This window comes from Carcharhinus amblyrhynchos, chromosome 7 (genome assembly GCF_965287045.1).
Source record: "Carcharhinus amblyrhynchos chromosome 7, sCarAmb.v2.hapA, whole genome shotgun sequence".
NCBI lineage: Eukaryota > Metazoa > Chordata > Chondrichthyes > Carcharhiniformes > Carcharhinidae > Carcharhinus > Carcharhinus amblyrhynchos.
The window spans coordinates 11722677-11741979 of NC_137330.1; the positions used below are offsets into that span (position 1 = coordinate 11722677).

The following is a 19303-nucleotide window of genomic DNA, read 5'->3' on the forward strand; positions in this document are numbered from 1 at the left end:
ACAGCACCAGGTTAAAGTCCAACCAGTTTGTTTGATTTTATTAAACTGGTTGGACTTTAACCTGGTGTTGAGAGACATTTTACTGTGTTTACCCCAGTCCAACGCCGGCATCTCCACATCACGTCTTCCCACAGTCCTGAGATGTTCAAGCAGATCCAAAGAAGTGCACGTTAAATTGCCCCTCAGTGCGAGGGGGACTAGCAGGGGAAATACGCGGGGTTACAGGAAAAGGGCTTAGGTGGGATTGCTGTCAGTGCAGACTCAACGAGCCAAGTGTCCCCCTTCTGCACTGTAGGGATTCTGTTCTATTTTATCTTTGGACTGTGTGATAAAACTGGAGCACCCGAAGGAAACCCACGCAGACACAAAGAGAATTTGCAAACTCCGCACAGTCGCCCAAGGCTAGAATTGAACCTGGGTCCTAGGCGGCATGAGGCAGCCACTGTATCACCATGCCATTCTTTAATGATTATATTGAAAGTGTAAGGCATAGATTCGCCACAGTTCTAGTGGGGTTTAAACAGAAAAATCAAAAGGACAGGTTGACTTACATTCACTTAGCTTTAGAAAGATGGGTGTGGGATTGAGGGGGGGGTTGTGCCTCCTCAATTAACTTCTACAGATGCACCATAGAAAACATTTTTTCTGGTTGTAGCACAGCTTGTATCCAGCTCTGTCCAAGACCGCAGGAAATTCTAAAGGGTCATGAATGTAGCCCAGTCCATCACGCAAACCAGTTTCCCACCCACAGACACTGTCCACACTTGCCACAGCGCTGGAAAAGCAGTCAGCATAGTCAAGGACCCCACACCTTTCTCAGTTGGGAAAAAGATACAAAATTCTGAGGTCACGTACCAGCCGACTCAAGAATAGCTTTTTCCCCGTTGCCATCAGACTTTTGAATGGACCTACCTTGCATTAAGTTGATCTTTCTCTGCACCCTAGCTATGACGGTAACACTACATTCTGCACCCTCTCCTTTCCTTCCCAATATACTGTATCCCTTGTCTATATTGCATACAAGAAGCAAAACTTTTCACTGTATCCCGGTACATGCGACAATAATAAATCAAATCAAATGAAGGGATTCAATCGGTAGACAGGCAGAAATGATTTGCTCTAACTTGGTCAGTCACAATCCACCTGAATGATTGTTATTCTGAATGGCCTTTTCTTGTGCCCATACTGTCCACATATTGCAAAATTGCAATGCAAAGATCTGAGTATATAAATGTTATTTGCTGAAGCATCACTGCGCGGATTAGTGTTTGAAATTTAATACAACAGCGAGTGTTTCTCCTCCCTTTGAGAGCTTTCTCTGCTGCGCTTCTCCCTGAGTCTGAAGTGCACAGTGAAACAACCAAAATATAAAACAATAAAAATGGCATGGAAAAGTTACATTTACCAGAACATTGCCTAATGAATACCTGACTCACACACACTGTGCTCCTTACGACTGACCTCAGGCAGAAAGGCTGACATTAAGAGCTAGACAACCTCAGAACCAATGAAGTACTTTGTGAAGTATCATCACGGACTGTAATGTGGGAACACGCAGCCATTTTATGCACAGCAAGCTCCCGCAAATAGCAATGTTGGATTGTGAGCAGAGCATCAACTTGTTTGCATTGTTGATTGGAGGTGTAATATTGCCCAGGGCAATGGGGATACCTTATCCCCTGCCCTTCTTCAAAAACGTGTAGTGGTTTCTTCCGATCACCTGAGAGAGCAGGTGGAACCTCCCAACCAAAATCATAAAATCCTACAGTGCAGAAGGAGGACATTTGGCCCATTAAGTCTGCACCAACAACAATCCCACCTAGTCCCTATCTCCATAACCCTGTCCATTTACCCTTGCCACACCATGCAATGGCAAGGCCATTCCACCTGACCTGCGCATCTTTGGAGTGTGGGAGGAAACTGGAGCACCCGGAGGAAACTCACGTAGACGTGGGGAGAATGTGCAAGCTCCACAGTGATAGTGATCCAAGCTGGGAATCGAACCTGGGTCCCTGGAGAGCAGTGCTAAGCATTGTGCCACCGTGCCACCCATGACAACAGTTGTAGCAGTGCAGGACTCCGTCGGTACCACACTGGAGTTTCAGTGTGGAATGTGTGCTCATGTCTCCAGAGCGGAACCTTAAATCAACAACCTTCTGACATATAGAGGAATAGGCACCACCATTAAGCTGACCAATGACCCAGCCCAGCAGATTTCAGGCTAGATTGGGAGATCTTCACCCCTCTCTGTAAAGTGACCTGAATGCTTCCTATTTCCTTAGCCAGCTTGCCTGTTTGGTCTGTTTAGAGAGGCATTGGTATGTGTGGCTCCTGCTCTGAACAAGACCTCAAGTAACTATAAAGGGTTGTGAACATCGCCAGCCTCCCATCCACTGATTCTGTCTACACTTCCTGCTGCCTCGGAAAAGCAGCCAGCACAATCAAGGACCCCATGCACCCCAGACATACTCTCTTCCACCTTTTCTGCACTGTAAGATTCTACGGTTCTAACATTCTTCTGTGGGGAAACAGGTACAAAAGTCTGAGATCAGGTACCAACCGACTCAAGAACAGTTTCTTCCTCGCTGCTATCAGACTTTTGAATGGACCTCCCTTATATTAAGTTGATCTTTCTCGACACCCTAGCTACAACTGTAACACCACGTTCTGCACCCTCTCTTTTCCTTCTCCTCTATGCGCTCTATGAACGGTATGCTTTGTACAGTGCGCAAAAAACAATACTTTTCACTGTATCCCAATACATGTGTTAAGAATAAATCAAATCATTACTGACACAGGATAGTGTGTGTCAATCTGTCCGATGAATTCAAAGAACAAAGAAAAGTACAGCAGGAATAGGCCCTACAGCACCACCCCCACTACCCTGTGTCAATCAGGATGCCCTAACTAAACTAAAAAGACCCTCCTCCTGACCTCATTCTCTTTATTCCCACCAAATTCAGCTTAATCTATATCTGGATATAGGTCTAGCTTGAAAGCATTCCAATCAACTTTCATATACAGCTTTGCACCTGGAATTCATCTCCTTTGCTTTAGCAGGTGCCAAATCTCCACCTGAAAACCATAGGCCACAGTCTGGGTTAGGATTATTAACAGGCTTGTTATCAGGTTACTTTCCCAATCCGAAAGTGAACTGGGACAGCCCGCCACTGACTAACGTTAAAGTGTAAGTGATCAGCAAACTTGGAACGATGACTTACAAGGTCCTTGAGGAGGGAAGTTCACTCTTCAGCACCAAGATGAAAAGATAAACTACCCTCCAAAAATAAAATAGATCTGATAAGTTTCCTGGAATGACTTTGAATTTTACAGCACAGAAACAGACCACTTTCATCTGACTTAATTTATTGTTGTCACATACATTGGTATACAGTGAAAAGTATTGTTTATTGCATGCTTTACAGACACATATTTGACTTGATTTATTATCACATGTATTGGTATACAGTGAAAAGTGCAATACGGAAAAACACCCTGTTCATAGGGAAGGGAAGTTCTTCTGGCCTATCGGTCTTTATTAGTATTTATGCTCTGCACAAATCTCCGCGTGGTGGCACAGTGGTTAGCACTACTGTCTCACAGCGCCAGGGACCCGGGTTCAATTCCCGGCTTGGGTCACCGTCTGTGCAGAGTCTGCACATTCTCCCCGTGTCTGTGTGGGTTTTCCGTGGGTGCTTCGGTTTCCTCCCACGTTCCAGAAGATGTGCTGGTTAGGTACATGCTAAATTCCCCCTCGGTGTACCCAAACAGGCACCGGAGTGTGGTGACTAGGGGGTTTTCACAGTAACTTCATTGCAGTGTTAATCTCCCATTTCAAGGTATCATTGTCTGTCACCTCAGCCAGTTCCACATTCTCACCGTGCTCTGGGTAAAGACATTTGTATTGAAGTTTCTATTTGATTTATTGGTAACTATTTACAGCCCTTTATTGGGGTCTCCTCCACCAGTGAAACACCTTCACCACATCTCCCCTTTAACAATTGTGAAGAGCTCTAATCGGTCACCGTGCAGCTCGTTCTGCCTTGTCCGGCAGTTATGATCTCTTGATTCTGCGACCGTCCTTGTGAGTCTCTTCTGCACGTTCTCCAGTGCTTCTCCGGGCTAGTAATCAGATGGAGATCAGTACAAGTGCTCAAAACCAGTTTCTCTACATTTCTTAGTCAAAATGCTCAATTCTGAGAAACTTGCCAGGGAATCGAGGCTGTTTGAATCACAGAGCAGAAATCTAAATTTACTGAACAATTAATACACCAGAACACCGTAAGATATAGGGGCAGAATTAGGCCATTCAGCCCATCAAGTCTGCTCCACCATTCAATCATGGCTGATAAGTTTCTCAACCCCATTCTCCCGCCTCTCCCCTTGATCCCCTTACCAATCAAGAACCTATCTACTTCTGCCTTAAGTGCACTCAATGACCTGGCCTCCACAGCCTTCTGTGGCAATGAATTCCACAGATTCACCACCCTCTGGCTGATGAAATTCCTCCTCATCTCCGTTCTAAAGGGTCGTCCCTTTACTCTGAGGCTGTGCCCTCGGATCCCAGTCCCTCCGACTGATGGAAACATCTTCCCCACGTCCACTTCATCCAGGCCTTCCAGTATTCTGTAAGCGCTCAAAACCAAGTCTGTTTGTTGTGGGACATTGTGAGCACACTTACAAAAATTCGGGCCAGAGTGTCACTGGCGAGAGCAGCATTTATTGCCTGCCCCTGCTTGCCCTTGAGAAGGCGGTGGCGAGCTGCCTTTGTGAAATGCACCCTGAAGGAGTTCCAAGACGTTTAACTCTGCAACAGACAAAGGAACGGCGACGCATTTCCAAGTCAGTGTGGCGAGTGGCTTTTCCATTGAGGAACGGCAGTCAGCGCTGACTGTTATCAGGAGCTAAATATGGAAATCAGGACGCTGGCTCTTTGATTTGGTCTGCCCCACCATAAGCTTCCCGATACCACCCAGCCTTTAATACACACTGTGGGAGATTGGGGCCTATAGCCACAGAACACCCAGCAAACATGCCAGAACAAGCTTGTCCACTCATGTGTCAGGACATTTAAACCAGCATGGTAAGTCCAAAATATTAGAATTTTAGAACCCTTACAGTGCAGAAGGAGGCCATTCGGCCTATCGAGCCGACATCGACAACAATCCCACCCAGGTTCTAACCCCACATAATTACCCTGCTAGTCCCCCTGACGCTAAAGGGCAATTTACCACGGGCAATCAATCTAACCTGTACATCTTTGGACAACGGGAGGAAACCAGAGCACCCGGAGGAAACCCATGCAGGCACAGGGGAAATGTGCAAACTCCATACTGACATCTGAGGCCGGAATTGAACCCAAGTCCCTGGCGCTGTGAGGCAGCAGTGCTAACTACCGTGCTATCCTTTTGTCAAACCATCTCACTACATCGTCAATTTACTTTTACCTGTGTGGAGTCTTGGTCCTTCAGATTTCAATTATTGCTGGAGATTTTAAAAAATCTTATTTCTTTTTCTCTCTCTAACCACTCTCAGCATCAACTTGGACCTGATTTCACTGGAGATTAGAACAGTGACTGGACTGAAGTGTATAAGATCCTAAATAGTATTGACAAGATTTGTTTTATTCATTCGTGGGACACTGGTGTCACTGGCTGGCCAACATTTATTGCCCTTGGAGGGCAGTGGGGAAGCAATCACATTGCTTTGGCTCTGGAGTTACGTGTAGGCCGGACCAAGATAAGGATGGAAGATTTCCTTTCCTGAAGGATGTTAGTGACCCAGATGGATTTTTCTGACGATCGACAATGCTTTCACGGCCATCAGTAAATTCTTAATTCCTGGTATTTTTTATTGAATTCAAATTCTGCCTTCAGCCATGATGGGATTCGAACCTGAGTCCCCAGAACATTAGCTGATTTTGCAGATTAATAGTCCAGCGATAATACCACTAGGCCATTGCCTCCCCTAAGGACATGGAAAGGATGTTTCCTCTGTTGGGTGAATCCAGTAGGGGGGGGAACTGTTTTCAAATTAAGGGTCCTCTAATAGGACAGAGATGAGGAGAATGTTTTTCTCTCAGAGGGTTGAGCGACTTTGGAAGTCTCTGCCTTAGAAGATGGTGCAGTTGGGATCACTAAATATCTTTAAGGTGGGGGTAGATGGATTCTTCCTGGGTAAGGGAATCAAAGGTTATCAGGATAGATGGGAATGTGGGATTCGAAACACAAACAGATCAGCCTCGATCATGCTGAATGGGGGATCCGGCTGGAGGGGCTGAATGGACTCCCCTGCTCCTATTTTGTAAGTTCATATATGTTCGTAACTGTCTCTCAGTTGGTCGCTTTTCACCTCTGACTGATAATATTCTACGTTCAAGTCCTACTCCAAGGACTTGATGACGCACCCCGGACACTCTCTCTTCCACCTTCTTCTGTCGGGGAAAAGATACAAAATTCTGAGGTCACGTACCAACTGACTCAAGAATAGCTTCTTTCCTGCTGCCGTCAGACTTTTGAATGGACCTACCTTGCACTGAGTTGCTCTTTCTCTACTCACTAGCTATCACTGTGACAATACATTCTGCACTCTCTCCGTTCCTTCTGTACGTATGGTGTGCTTTGTCTGTATGGCGCGCAAGGAACAATACTTTTCACTGTATACCAATACATATGACAATAATAAATCAAACCAAAATAAAGACAAGCCTTCTTTCTTTCCTTTCTTCTCTTTAAACTTTATCTTTCCTTATCTCAATTTCACTTTCCATGCTGGATTTGATAATTCATTTAACTATTCTAACTAACGTTTCCTGATCTTGGACCCCGGGCTTGTGAAGATTCTTCAATCTGATTTGCTAACCAGACACGCAGTTGCTTGTCCCTGTTCATCCTTGCCCCGGATCCCCTGTGGAGAGCCGTGCATTTTTATTTAGCTTTCAAATTGTTGTAGGTTCCCAGTGCAGAGTCTCACAGGAGATCCGTGAGCAGCTGTAGGGACAATGGACCATAGCTGCTGTTTGTTCCTTTATTACTGAGCTCAAAATCTGGACCCTTTTATTTCAACATCCCCCCCATCCCCAAACACCAAGCTCAAAATGTTTCAATATAAGTACCCCCCTCCTTCACCCTGCCCGCAACAAGTTTCCCTGATGATAAAGTTACCACTCACAACCAGATGAGTGAATCAGAGGGTTGTAGAATGGTTACAGCACAGGAGGAGGCCATTCAGTCCATCTGATTTGGATCGTCTCTCTCTGCTGGTCCTACCTCCCACTCTCCCTCCTTTCAATACAGCCCTGAAATTGCTTTCTCATCAGGTACTTATTCCTCTTGGCTTTTTTAAAGCCGCAACTGAATCTTCCCCCACCACAGTAATGGAAAATGAGGCCAGCTATTGAAAAGCCTGCTGACATCGGTGGGGCTGGAAAATCCCGCCAGCAGGAGGGGCTGGAAAATTCCACCCCGAGCCAACATTTAGTGTCACAACATTAACACTGCAATAAGTTACTGTGAGAATTCCCTAGTTGCCACACACTGGCATCTATTCGGGTACACTGAGGGAGAATTTAGCGTGGCTAAAGCATCTAACCGACACGTCTTTTGGACTGTGGAAGGAAATCGGAGTACCCGGAGGAAATCCACGCAGACATGGAGAAAACATGCAGACACCAGACAGTGACCCAAACTGGAAATCGAACCCCAGGTTCCTGGCGCTGTGAGGCTGCAGTGCTAACCACTGTGCCAGTTTCTCCCTATCTACTCTGCCCAGACAACTCGTGACTCTGAACACCTCCTTAGCACTGCAGGCAAACATAGTAGTCAATTGTATAGCATTTTTGGACACTAAGAGTCAATTTGTCATGGCCAATCCACCTAACCGGCACATCATTAGACTGTGGGAGGAAACGGGGGCACCTGGAGGAAATCCATGCAGACATGGGGAGAACATGCAAACTCCACAAAGTCACCCAAGTCCCCAATTGAACCTGGATCGCTGGCGCTGTGGGGCTGCAGTGCTAACCACTGTGCCACCCATGTATTACAAATCTGATGATAATGTATCACAAATCCAACCAATCACAATGTAAAACATTCCCTGAGTCCTGCTGATTCGCCACCCACTTTTAAACCGGGTCACATCTGGCTCTCGACCCGACAGGATAAACATGTTGTTTGAAAAACAGAAGTGGTGAAGGGACATCACAATGTAGCCAAATGCTTGTTTGGTGTTTAATAACACATTCCTCAATGCCTGTGAATCCTTACAACTAACAGGCGCCCCCCCCCCCCCCAACCTTAAATACTTGAAAACAGCCGCAAGGTGGCACAGTGGTTAGCACTGCTGCCTCACAGTGCCAGGGACCCGGGTTCGATTCCCAACTTGGGTCACTCTCTGTGCAGAGTTTGCACATTCTCCCCGTGTCTGCGTGGATTTCCTCCGGGTGCTCCGATTTCCTCCCGCAGTCCGAAGAAAAGGAAAAGCTTATTTATCAGTCACAAGTAAGGCTTACGTTAACACCGCAATTATGTTACTGTGAAAAGATGTGTGGGTTAGGTGGATTGGACATGCTAAATTGACCCCTAGTGTCAGGGGATTAGCAGGGTAAATATGTGGGGTTATGGGGATAGGGCATGGGTGAGATTGTGGTCGGCACAGACTTGATGGGCTGAATGGTCTCCTTCTGCACTGTAGGGGTTCTATGATTAAAAGGGAGAGAGAGAGAAAGAAGAAAAACTATCTCCTATTTCATCTCAGCTACATCCAAAGTTGGTGATGGTGTTGCCAGCGTATAGCGGCTTCATCTGCCCAAACTATTGCAGACATTGCTTTTTGCAATGTTGATGCTTTGCCAAAGTCTCCTCTTTTAAGCTAACATCACTAGAAACTGGGAAATGAGCTTGTCTCGTACGCTCGACAGTTCGCAAAAGATGCCCACGAGGAAGTGGAGCATATTCCAAACCATCTGCCTGCCCTGAATTGCAATGTTCCTCCAGTCCTTGTACAAGACAAAGATACATATCGCACTAATACAGATCGTTTAATATTGTTGAGAGCACGCAAGGCTGCCAGGGTTGAACTGCATTGTTACCAAACTAGCTTTTCGAGAGGGGGAAAGAAAGAGCCTCAGTGTCCAGAGCCTTCCCTTATATTAGGAGTTCTCCGCCCTGATAGTATAAATGCCACAGAGTCCTACAGTGCAGAAAGAGGCCATTTGGCCTGTCAAGCCTGCACAATCCCACTCAGACTCTGTCCCCATAACCCCATGTATTTACCCTAGCTAGTCCCACCCAATACTAAGGGGCAATTGAGCAAGGCCAAGCCACCTAACCAGCACACCTTTGGCGGGTGGGAGGAAACCCACGCAGGCACGGGGAGAACGTGCAAACTCCGCAAAGACAGCGACCCAAGCGGGAACTGAACCTGGGTCCCTGGTGCTGCGAGGCAGCAGTGCTAACCACTGTGCCACCATGTCACCCCAGCACGTAGGATTCTTTCCATTCACCTTTGCTGGTGGCCTTTACTTTCTTAAGCAGCTAGTTGCTTGTAAAGGCTGCTGACTTAATAATGCCCCGCACATTGGCCCAGCTCCCCTTATCCCCACACCTGCCAGAAACATGGGCAATGCTATCAAATGCAGTGTCAGCCAGTCAAACAGATGGCTCTACCCTGCTTTCCAGGAACTAACACAGCTAGGGGAAGACATTGAATTCCCCCTCTCCCATCCACCTCCCTGGAATTCCCTTTCCCAAACAAACTGATTTCAATCACACGAAGACCACAAGACTGGAAGAGATTCTACGAGACTCCGAAATGTGTTTTCATGCCCCAGTTTACTGGTTCACCGCCAGTTCTTGGCGCTGATGGGTCAACACTGCTCAGAGAAAAAGCCTAAAATTCAAATAAAGTTCAACTATCCCCTGTGTCGACGATGAAGCCTGCGAACAGGCACACAAATGGAGCAGGGGATCCACTTGACAAGGATTGTTTTGGCGGGCCATCTCAATTGCTGAACTCTCCACGTTGGTCTGCCCATGTCTCTCTGCTGCCCTCTATGGCACAGAGTCAGAACTATAGCACTCAGATTTCACCCCCTCCCCCTCCCCCCCCCCCCCCCCCCCCCCCACCTCTCTCGACCCAACAAAACTGAGCACAACACACAGATTTGCAGCAGGCAATGAACAACACTCAGGTGGGCTGATTTCATAAATGTTTTAACACACACACACACACACACATATACAGACACACACACACGCATACAGACACAGACACACACACACAAAATAACCAAGCTCATATCAAAAGCAAAAACATAAATAATCCTCAGAAACTGCAATCCATTTACACCAACCAAAACATTCCTTCACCTCCTTTAAAAGCTACAAAACCCATCATCTATCTTTCGTCATGGATAGACTTTGAATTTTTAACATTGACATACATATATACACACACGTGCTCACTGACACATATCCTCATAGGCACACACACATCTACCCAGGCACAAAGGTATATACTCTCGGACACATACAGGCATATACTCAAAGGCACACAGACATATACTTACAGATACATAGGCAAACGCTCACAGATATGCAGGCATATACTCATAGACATATACTTGCACACATATATCCTCACATAGACATACACTCACAAACTCACAGAGATATATCCTCACAGATACACATAGACATATACTGACAGACACACACAGATATCCTCACAGACACATGGGGATATACTCATCAACATACATTCACCCAGACACACATACAACCTCACAAAGCACTTAGACAAATAGTCACAGACACACATGGTCATATCCTTACAGACACACAGGCATATTTTAATAAACATATAGCCTCACAAAGCACACAGACATATACTCATATACACACACGCACACACACACATATATCCTCACAAAGCACATAGATGTATACTCAATACACATATATAATCATAAACACACACATATACCCACACAGACACATACTGACATATAGTCACACACATGCACATACACACATATCCTCACAAAGCACATAGATATATATACTCAGCACACACAAATAGGTATAGACACACACATAGACCCACACGGGTAAGATAAAGAAATACACTCGCACATAGATATGCACAGACACTTACATGCCTATACATTGAATATTAGACATTGATCATTGCTGACTCTTAATAATATATAAATAACCACACAAGCACTGATAACAGTTAGCTGCTTCGTGCAGCACCTGAGCCAGTGGGCAGCTCACTCGCAGCAACACCTGTTAACAACTGAAGATGGAACAATTGAACGGGACTGTGCAAAGGGATGATTCATGAGCCGCAGGCAGCCCCAAACACACACCGGGGCGACACACCACCACACACATGCACACACATACTAGTTTCTAGGTCACTCGGAGGGAGGCTAGTTTACAGGGGAGGGTGGGTGGGGAGGTCATTTTGCCAAGAAAAGAGATGCTGGTGCTGAAACACATCTGTCAGAGCAACAATTAACCATGTGGAGGCGTTCGGTTCTACACAGCACAACTTACCTTCTGTCAGCAGGCGTGCGGCATGAACAAAAGATGGATCCAGCGTATCCTTCTCAGCCATCAGCTCTGGTAAAAATTTCTCTCTCTGCATCTTTTATTTTGTGCAGTACAAATTTGCAATGTGTATTTCAAATAATTTATTGGGAGTCTTTTTTCTTAGAAGGTTGAAAGCTCTCCTTGGTTTCTCCCAGCGCACACAATGTCTAATTGAGTGGTTGTATCTGTCCCTTGGCTGGCGCACTCAGTGCATGCACTGGGCTCACTGACAGCGCTCTCTCTCTCTCTCTGTCTGTGTCTCTCTCGCTTCGCCAATTTCCCAATACAGCCCCGCCTCCTCCCAACTCTCATTGGGCACAGCCCAGCCACCCGGAAGCAGCTCCAGGTGCTCATTGGTCAGTCTCTGCTGGCAGTCAAAGTGAGTAACAGGGTGTCCTGCTGTCCTACTGTCCACCTCCCAAATATGAGGTTTCTTCTTTGCACGCCTTACTCTTCATCTCATGACACACACACACATATATATCCTCACAAAGCACATAGACATATAGTCATAGACACACACACACATATATATCCTCACAAAGCACATAGACATATAGTCACAGACACACACACACGTATATCCTCACAAAGCACATAGACATACAGTCACAGACACAGACACACACGCACTCACACACACATATATATCCTCACAAAACACATAGACATATAGTCACAGACACACACACATGTATATCCTCACAAAGCACATAGACATATAGTCACAGACACACACGCACTCACACACATATATATCCTCACAAAACACATAAACATATAGTCACAGACACACACACACATGTATATCCTCACAAAGCACATAGACATATAGTCACAGACACAGACACACACACTCACACACACATATATATCCTCACAAAACACATAGACATATAGTCACAGACACACACACATGTATATCCTCACAAAGCACATAGACATATAGTCACAGACACAGACACACACACTCACACACACATATATCCTCACAAAACACACAGACATATAGTCACAGGCACATCCCCACAGACAGACACAGACATAAACTCACACATACACAAAGATATATACTCACAGACATAGATGTGCATATCCTCACAGATACACACATATACTCACATAGATGCACATATCATCACAGATACACATATATACTCACATAAATGCACATATCCTCACAGATACACATATATACCACATAGATGCACATATCCTCACAGATACACATATATACTCACATAAATGCACATATCCTCACAGATACACCGGGGGTATACTCATTGACTTATACTCATACACATACATATATATCCTCATAAGCACATCACAATATACGCCAGAATTCTACCATTCTGCCTGCCACGGAATCAGAGGCAGACAACAGAAATGTCCATTGACCTTGCCCGAGTGAGGCTGTAGAATCCTGCCTATATTCACAGACACACAGATATATCCTCACAGACACACATATATCCTCACAAAGCACAGAGACATATACGCAGGACACACAGATGATTATGGGTACACCCATATACCCACAAGGATGCATACAGACATGTACTCTCCCATACATATGCACAGACACATACATACCTATACAGTGAATATTAGATATTGGCCACTGATGACTCTTAGCACCCTGCTTGGGCAAAGCCCCCTCTGGATGTTGCCTGATGTTATCTATAGTCTTTACATTAGAGATAATGCAGCAAAGGTTTACCGGGCTGATTCTGGGGATGGCAGGTTTGTCATATGAGGAGACGTTAAGTCGGTTAGGATTATTTTCATTGGCGTTTAGAAGAGTGAGAGGGGATCACATAGAAACGTATAAAATTCTAACAGGATTAGTCAGGGTAGATTCACAGGTGGCATAGTGATTAGCACTGCTGCCTTACAGCACTCGGGATCTGGGTTCAATTCCCAGCTTGGGTGACTGTGTGGAGTCTGCATGTTCTTCTTGTGTCTGTGTGGGTTTCCTCTGGGTGCTCCCATGGTCCAAAAGGCGTGCATTGGCCACTCTAAATTCTCCCTCAGTGTACCCGAGCAGGTGCCGGAGTGTGGCAACAAGGGGATTTTCACAGTAACTTCATTGCAGTGTTGATGTAAGCCTACTCGTGACACTAATAAATAAACTTTAAACTCAGAAAGAACATTCCTGATGCTGGGGGAGTCCAGAACTAGGGGTCATGGTTTGAAGATAAGGGACTGAGGTGAAGAGAAATTTCTTCACCCACAGGGTGGTGAATGTGTGGAACTCACTACTGCCAGAAGTAGTTGAGGCCAAAATATTGTGTGATTTCTAGAAGAAATTAAATATAGCTCTTGGGACTAAAGGGATCAAAGTATATGGGAGGAAGGGGGGATCAGGATATTGAATTTGATGACCAGTCATAAGAACATAAGAACATAAGAAATAGGAGCAGGAGTAGGCCATCTGGCCCTTCGAGCCTGCCCCGCCATTCAATAAGATCATGGCTGATCTGTCGTGGCTCAGTTCCACTTTCCCGCCCTCTCCCCATAACCCTTAATCCCCTCTCTTATCAAAAACCCATCAACCCGCAACTTAAAAATATTTAGCGAGGCAGCCTCCACCACTTCAACGGGTAGAGAATTCCAGAGATTCACCACCCTTTGAGTGAAGAAGTCCCTCCTCAACTCTGTTCTAAACCGCCCCCCCTTTATCTTGAGGCTGTGCCCCCTAGTCCTACTATCCTTTCTGAGCGGGAAGAGTCTCTCCACCTCTATCCTATCCATCCCATTCATCATCTTATACGTCTCAATGAGATCTCCCCTCATTCTTCTAAACTCTAACGAGTACAAGCCTAATCTATTCAGCCTCTCCTCATAGCTCAACCCCCTCAACTCCGGAATCAGCCTAGTAAACCTCCTCTGCACTCCCTCCAAGGCTAAAATATCCTTGCGCAAGTACGGCACCCAGAACCGCACACAGTACTCCAGCTGCGGCCTCACCAATGCCCTATACAGCCGCAGCAAGACCTCCCTACTTTTATATTCAATCCCCCTCGCTATGAAAGCCAGCATCCCATTCGCCTTCCTGACCACCTGCTGCACCTGCAAGCTGGGTTTTTGCGACACATGCACAAGGACCCCGAGGTCCCTCTGCACCGTCGCCTGCTGCAGTTTTTCTCCACGTAAGTAATAGTCCTTCCTACCATTATTCCTACCAAAGTGGACCACCTCACACTTACCAACATTAAATTCCATTTGCTATTTCCTGGCCCATTCGCCCAGCCTATCTAGATCCTTCTGTAGACTCTCCCCACCTTCCGCACAATTTGCCTTTCCACCAATTTTGGTGTCATCAGCAAATTTCGACACCCTACACTCGGTTCCCTCCTCCAGATCATCTATATAAATGGTGAACAGCTGAGGCCCCAGCACCGACCCCTGGGGCACTCCACTAGTCACCATCCGCCAATCCGAATAGCACCCATTGACCCCCACTCTCTGCCTCCTATTTGACAACCAGTCCTCTATCCACACTAACACCCTACCCCCAACTCCATGCCCCCTGACCTTCTGTAATAACCTCTTGTGAGGTACCTTGTCAAACGCCTTCTGAAAATCCAGGAAGACCACATCCACCGGCTCTCCTCTTCCCACCGCCCTAGACACATCCTCATAGACATCTTCAGTCATGATCATAATGAATGGCAGAACAGGTTCAAATGGCCAAATAACCTACTCCGCATCTAGTTTCTATGTTACGTCCAAAATATAAATGATGATCAAACATCATGCACTCACTCCTTGCTGGCATCAACTCATATATCCTTGAATACACTGGCAAAGTTGCTTTCTTTTCTTTTTAGAAAAGGAAGAGGGTGTTGCTGGAACGGGACACAAGTTGATAAGACATTATCAATGTCAGTAAAATGAAAGAGCGAGTCACCGAATTCAAGAAGTGTAGTGGAGGACATGCTCCTGTTTACATCAACGGGGATGAAATGGAAATCATCAAAAGCTTCAAGTCTCTCTGTGTCCAGCTCACCAACAACTTGTGCTGGTCTCTCCACACTGGTGCCATAGATAAGCAAGTCCACCAATGCCTCTACTTTCTCAGGAGGCTAAGGAAATTTGGAATGTCCACTACGACTCTCACCAATTTGCACCATAGAAAACATCCTATGCAGATGTATTACAACTTGGTATGCCTCCTGCTCTGACCAAGACCGTAAGAAACTACAAAGGGTCATAAACGTCGCCCAGACCATCGCATAATCCAGCCTGTCATCCATTGATTCCATCTACACTTCCCGCTGCCCTGGAAAATCAGTCAGCATAACCAAGCACCCCACGCATCCCGATTATTCTCTCTTCCACCTTATTCTGTTGGGAAAAAGGTACAAAACTCAGAAATCACATAGCAACTGACTCAAGATCAGCTTCTTGCGTGCTGCCATCAGATTTTTAAATGGACCTACCTCACACTAAGTTGATCTTTCTCTACACGTTAGCTATGACTGTAACACTACATTTTGCACCCTCTCCTTTCCTATGTATTCTATGAACTGTATGTTTTGTCTGTATAATGCGTAAGAAACAATAATTTTCACTGCACCCTAATACATTTGACAATAATAAATCAAATCAAATTGAATAAGAAATAGCAGCGTCCTTTTGCCCTCTTAAGCCTGCTCCATCATTCAATAGGTTCATGGCTGATCCAGTGCTCCTCACATCCACTTTTCTGCCCTTTCCCTTAACCCTTGATTCCCTTACTGATCAAAAATCTATGTATTTCAGCCTCAAATACGCATGAGGACTCAGCTCCCACAGCTCTCTGTGGCAAGGAGTTCCAAAGACTCTCAACTCTCTGAGAGGAGAAATTCTCCCTCATCTCAGTCTTAAATTGGCACCCCTTTATTCTGAGACTATGCCGTCTGGTTCCAGACTCTCCCATGAGGGAAAGCATCCCTCAGCATTTAAGCCCCTTAAGAACCCAATTTGTCTCAATCTGACCACCTCTCACTCTTCTGAATTCCAATGAGTAGAGTCCCAAGCTGTTTAACCTTTGCTTGTAAGACAGTCTCTCCATAACTGGGATCATCCTAATCCTGACACAACCTGATCAATGCATTAAGATATCGGCAGTGCAACATATACCAGTGCTTCCCACATGTTATTTGAGAGAAATGTGATATTCCACATACACACTCCCATGTACATATACTACATGTTCACTACACATAATTATAATGGGTGGCACAGTGGTTAGCACTGCTGCCACACAACGCCAGCGACCCGGGTTCGATTCCTGGCTTGGGTCACTGTCTGTGTGGAGTCTGCATGTTCTCCCCGTGTCTGCGTGGGTTTCCTCCGGGTGCTCCAGTTTCCTCCCACAGTCTGAAAAGACGTGCTGGTTAAGTGCATCGGCCGTGCTAAATTCTCCCTCAATGTACCCGAACAGACACCAGAGTGCGGCGGCTAAATTTTGACAGTAACTTCATTGCAGTGTCAATGTGAGCCTACTTGTGGCACTAATAAAATAAACTTTAAACTTGATGTGCATTACTCCAAATGTCAGTGGAATATTTACCTTTCTTTGGTTCAAAATATATAACCGCATACATTTATTATGGACATAAAGTTGTGAGCCAACTTTCCAAGACAGCCTAATCCGCTGTTGTTATTAAGTTCTGCATTTGAGTTCGCTGAGCAGTGTAACAAGATTAAAATATTTGAAACATTTTTCCCCTCCCTCCACCCACAACTTTCAACCAAGAGCCTAGATGGGAACCAGGAGAGCAATAACCTCCTTTGTTTAACGAGGTTCTTTTCTAAAAAAAAAATCATTAGATTTAATATTGGCTTGAAGCAAAGCATCCTCTTCCTTGATGAACAACCTTTTAGAGAGTGGAGTGTGTAGGCAGCTCAAAAAGGGGATGCTATTGGGAAATAAATCTCCCTTTTCCTGTATTGCACCTAATTCTAGCTCAATGCTCTTAGCCACGCTGCCAATCACATTGTCAAAGAGAGATTTCTGCATCCTGCTTCTCTTCCAGGCATCTTGTGTGTAAAGGCAGGCTCTACGTTCTTGAAACATTGGCAAAAAGGACGGGAAGGGAAGTGGGGAAACTGGTCTTTTTTCACACAGCAGGTGGTTTTGCTCTGGAACGCACTGCCTGGAAGATTGGTGAAAGTTGTTTCAATAGTAACTGACAGGACGGGGCTGGATAAACATCGGAAATAGGAGAGTGGGTTGTGGAAAATATGAGGAGAGAACAGGAGGTGGAGACAGTAGAATCCATTGAATCTTTACAGCGCACTAAGAGACCACCCTGCCTATCAATTCTGCACCAAGTCTCCGAAAGAACATCTGCCCCAAGGCCCAAACCCCACCTTATCTACGTAACCTTGCACACTTATAACGGCCAAGCCACCTAGCCTACGCACCTTTGGACTCTAAGGGGCAATTTGTCATGGCCAATCCGCCTTACCTACATATCTTTGGCTACTAAGGGCCCATTTACCATGGCCAATCCACCTTACCTACACATCTTTGGACACTAAGGAGCAATGTAGCATGACAAATCCACCTAACTTGCGCATCTTTGGACACTAAGGGGCAATTCAGCATGACCAATCGACCTAACCTGCACACTTTTGGACACTAAAGGGCAACTTAGTGTGGTCAATCCACTTTACCTACATGTTTTGGAGACTAAGGGGCAATTTGGCACGGTCAATGCACCTAACCTGTACATCTTTGGACTGTGGAGGCAACCAGAGCACTCCAACTGAAACCCACACAGATACCAGGAGCATGTGCAGACTCTGCACAGACAGTCACCCAAGGCCGGAAGGGAACCCAGGTCCCTGGCGCTGTGAGGCAGCACTGCTATCCATTGTACCATCATGCTGACGACAACGGGACAGCCAGCAAGGGCTAGCTCAGACACAATGGGATGAATAGAACCCCTACAGGGCTGAAAGAGGCCATTCAGATCATCAAACCTAAATCGCTACCCAGACTCTATCCCCGTAACCCCATGTATTTAACCTGCTAATCCCCCTGAGACTAACGGGAAATTGAGTATGGCTAATTCACCGAACGTGCACACCACTGGAGCGTAGGAAGAAACTGGAGCACCTGGAGGAAACACACACAGACACGGGGTGAACATGCAAACTCCACACAGACAGTGACCGAAGGTCGGTATTGAACTGGGGACTCTGGCTGTGAGGCATCAGTGCTAACCACTGTGCCACCGACAAAGGAACAGCGTTTCTGAAAGCTCGTGGGTTTACTAACAAATAAACTGGTTGGATTTTAACCTGGTGTTGTGAGACTTCTTACTGTGTCCACCCAAAACAACTCAGAGTGCATTTATAAATGTTCAGCACTCTGACCTAAGGGGTGGGATTTTACAGCCTTGTTTGTCCCAAAACCATAAAATCCCGCACAGACCTTCCTGTGCTCTGTTCCTCATCCATTCCGATTTCCCTGGCAGGCCGGACAGTAAAATTCCAGCCAATGTATGTCATAGTTCCATGAACTCTATTGCCAAGAGGTCTAACTCTACAAGATACAGGCGGTGCCCTCTCAGATTCTGCTCCTCATCTGCTGTTTTGCCAAAACTCACGGGCGCTCCTCCATAATAAAGTCCCAGTGAGTCTGAAACATGGTTTGTCCAGGGTTTTTAGATCCGGTGAAATTATCACTGAAAGCTAATTGA

General features: G+C 45.8%; 1 protein-coding gene across 2 annotated transcripts in view; it reads right to left on the minus strand.

Annotated features, from left to right (window-relative positions):
- The window catches only part of khdrbs2 (KH domain containing, RNA binding, signal transduction associated 2), a 361507-nt gene extending 349690 nt beyond the window's left edge, over nt 1-11817 (minus strand). For both annotated transcript variants that reach the window (XR_013886982.1, XM_080191957.1), the window contains exon 1: nt 11565-11817. Coding sequence is in view for 1 of the 2 variants with exons in the window: in XM_080191957.1 (XP_080048083.1) it covers nt 11565-11655 (91 nt within the window). In the remaining variant the exon portion in view is untranslated. The remainder of the gene's footprint in view (nt 1-11564) is intronic.
- Nucleotides 11818-19303: the final 7486 nt, after the last annotated feature.